The sequence below is a fragment of the Nestor notabilis genome, unplaced genomic scaffold (assembly GCF_000696875.1).
Source record: "Nestor notabilis isolate BGI_N333 unplaced genomic scaffold, ASM69687v1 Scaffold32603, whole genome shotgun sequence".
Taxonomy (NCBI): domain Eukaryota; kingdom Metazoa; phylum Chordata; class Aves; order Psittaciformes; family Psittacidae; genus Nestor; species Nestor notabilis.
The window spans coordinates 1-2,062 of NW_009923879.1; the positions used below are offsets into that span (position 1 = coordinate 1).

At 46.9% G+C, this 2,062-nt stretch overlaps 1 protein-coding gene across 1 annotated transcript; it reads right to left on the reverse strand.

The window, feature by feature from the left end:
* Positions 1 to 1,506: 1,506 nt before the first annotated feature.
* LOC104399434 (zinc finger protein ZIC 2) lies at positions 1,507 to 2,050 on the reverse strand (the record flags this gene model as incomplete). The annotated part of the gene is made up of 1 exon (XM_010012375.1): positions 1,507 to 2,050. A coding segment is annotated over one exon (544 nt), but the record flags the coding sequence as incomplete, so codon positions are not given.
* Between the last annotated feature and the right edge of the window lie 12 nt (positions 2,051 to 2,062).

Sequence of the window (2,062 nt, forward strand, 5' to 3'; positions counted from 1 at the left end):
CCGACACACAGCTGGCCCCAAAAGAGACTGAAGATCGAAAGGCGAATAAAAATAATAATTATATATACAAAAATAAATCAAAGCATTAAGCCGTTTCGCCTCAGTACCAAACTCGCTCTCCTGTTAAAGTGGCAACCGTTGCCGCCAGATTTAAGGCCGGGCAGATCGTTTCGTGTATGGATATTGGAGATAAACGCACATCCGCTGGGAAAACTAAACGTCTGTAAAATACTTCATTTAATTTTCATCGGGATTCCTCTCGCCCGGCTGCTGCCAGGGCTCCAAATGCCGGGGAGTAATTTGGAGGTGAGAACTCCACATCCATCCACCCCCCCCTCCCCCGGCTTTGGAGGGGGAAGCATTTAACATTAAATTCCATTAGCACCTAAATTGTTTCTTAAAGACATCCGCTCAGACACAATGCCGGCAGAGCGGGCATCTCATGCAAATACATTTCTCAAATTTTAAACCTTGTTAAAGCTCGTCTCGCACCTCGCATCGGGCTTAGCACTTGAGAAATACAATAGGCCTCGGGATTTTTTTTTCACCTTTCTCGGGGTAAATATTTAGAGTGGAAGTGGCTAAAATATTTGGCCGTCTTGTCTGAAATAGTCTGGCACGGTTCGAGTAGTAAATGAATAATAGATGAGGCGGGAGGACGCGTTTAGTTTTGCTACCCTTCGGCTCAGGCGGTTTTCCATCGGGAAAGCCTGAGCTCCCTCTTCCACCTGATTCGAGTAGAAGTTTCCGAGCCTCAAACCACTCCGCTCCCTATTACCTGATTTAATAAACTCTTACGAAAGCACCTTAAATCACCTAGAGTGAGACTTCAAAAACACTTTTTGCCTCTTTTTTTTAAATGAGAAAATTTTATTGCCTTGCTCACACCATTTAAATTTAATGGAAAGCATTCCCAGAAAGGGAAGTTTTCCCACTTCCTACGGGATTTCAGACTAATGATGGATTTTGCCTGTATTTATATAATTTCTTTCTCCGTATCCATAAGTGAATGCCATGCTCACAAGGGCTGAAGTTAGATACAAAGACATTGCGCATTGCAAATATCTAAGGCGTTTCTTCTGTATATGTATATGTACATATATATACGCGTGTGCGCGTATATATATATACACACATACACATTTTCCCGTCTTTTAGGAGAATGACAGAATTCACTTCGTGCTGAATTTTGCTTTCCTGCGGGAAGACCCCGCCGAGCATTGGCACGAATCTACATCGCTCACCCCGCAAATTAAAAGAAATCGGTAAGATATCCTCTCGAAAGCTGGAAAGGGGAGCGGGGAGAAGGGGAATGGGGATTCTGGTGGGGAAGAAAGCAAAACAAACGCAGCCGTGGGATGGAGCGGTGAAAAAAATATTAAACAGGATCGTTATTTTATCACTCTCATCATTCTACACCTCTCTGCCTGAATTTCTATGAGGTTTTATACATACATATAGGCATGGGCAGAAGGGTGATAATCTGCCGAACGGAACCCGAATTACCTGTATGCGTCCTTTTGTGAATTTTGAGGTTTTCTGATCTGGCGAAAACTTTTCCGCAGCCGGGGAAGGGGCAGGGGAAGGGTTTCTCTCCCGTATGCACTCGGATATGATTGACCAGTTTGTATTTGGCTTTGAAGGGTTTGCCTTCCCGGGGACACTCCTCCCAGTAGCAGACGTGGTTGCTCTGCTCGGGTCCCCCAACGTGCTCCACCGAGACGTGGGTGACCAACTCGTGCATGGTGCTGAAAGTTTTATTGCAACTTTTTTTGGGGTTGTTCAGCTGCTCGGGGTCGATCCACTTGCAGATGAGCTCTTGCTTGATGCACTGCTGCCGCATGTAGCGGAAAAAGGCACCTGGGTGGTGATGGTGGTGGGCTGCCATGTTCATGCCCATATTCATATTCATGGGGCCGTACTGGTTGTGCAGCTGAGCCGCCGAGTACGGGTCAGTCCTGGGGCTGGAGACCTGGCGGTACTGATCCGACCGGGCGAACACTTCCCCCGGCAAGCCCAGGCGCATTTGCCCGTTGAGGACGTTTTGAGAAGCGTGGGGGCC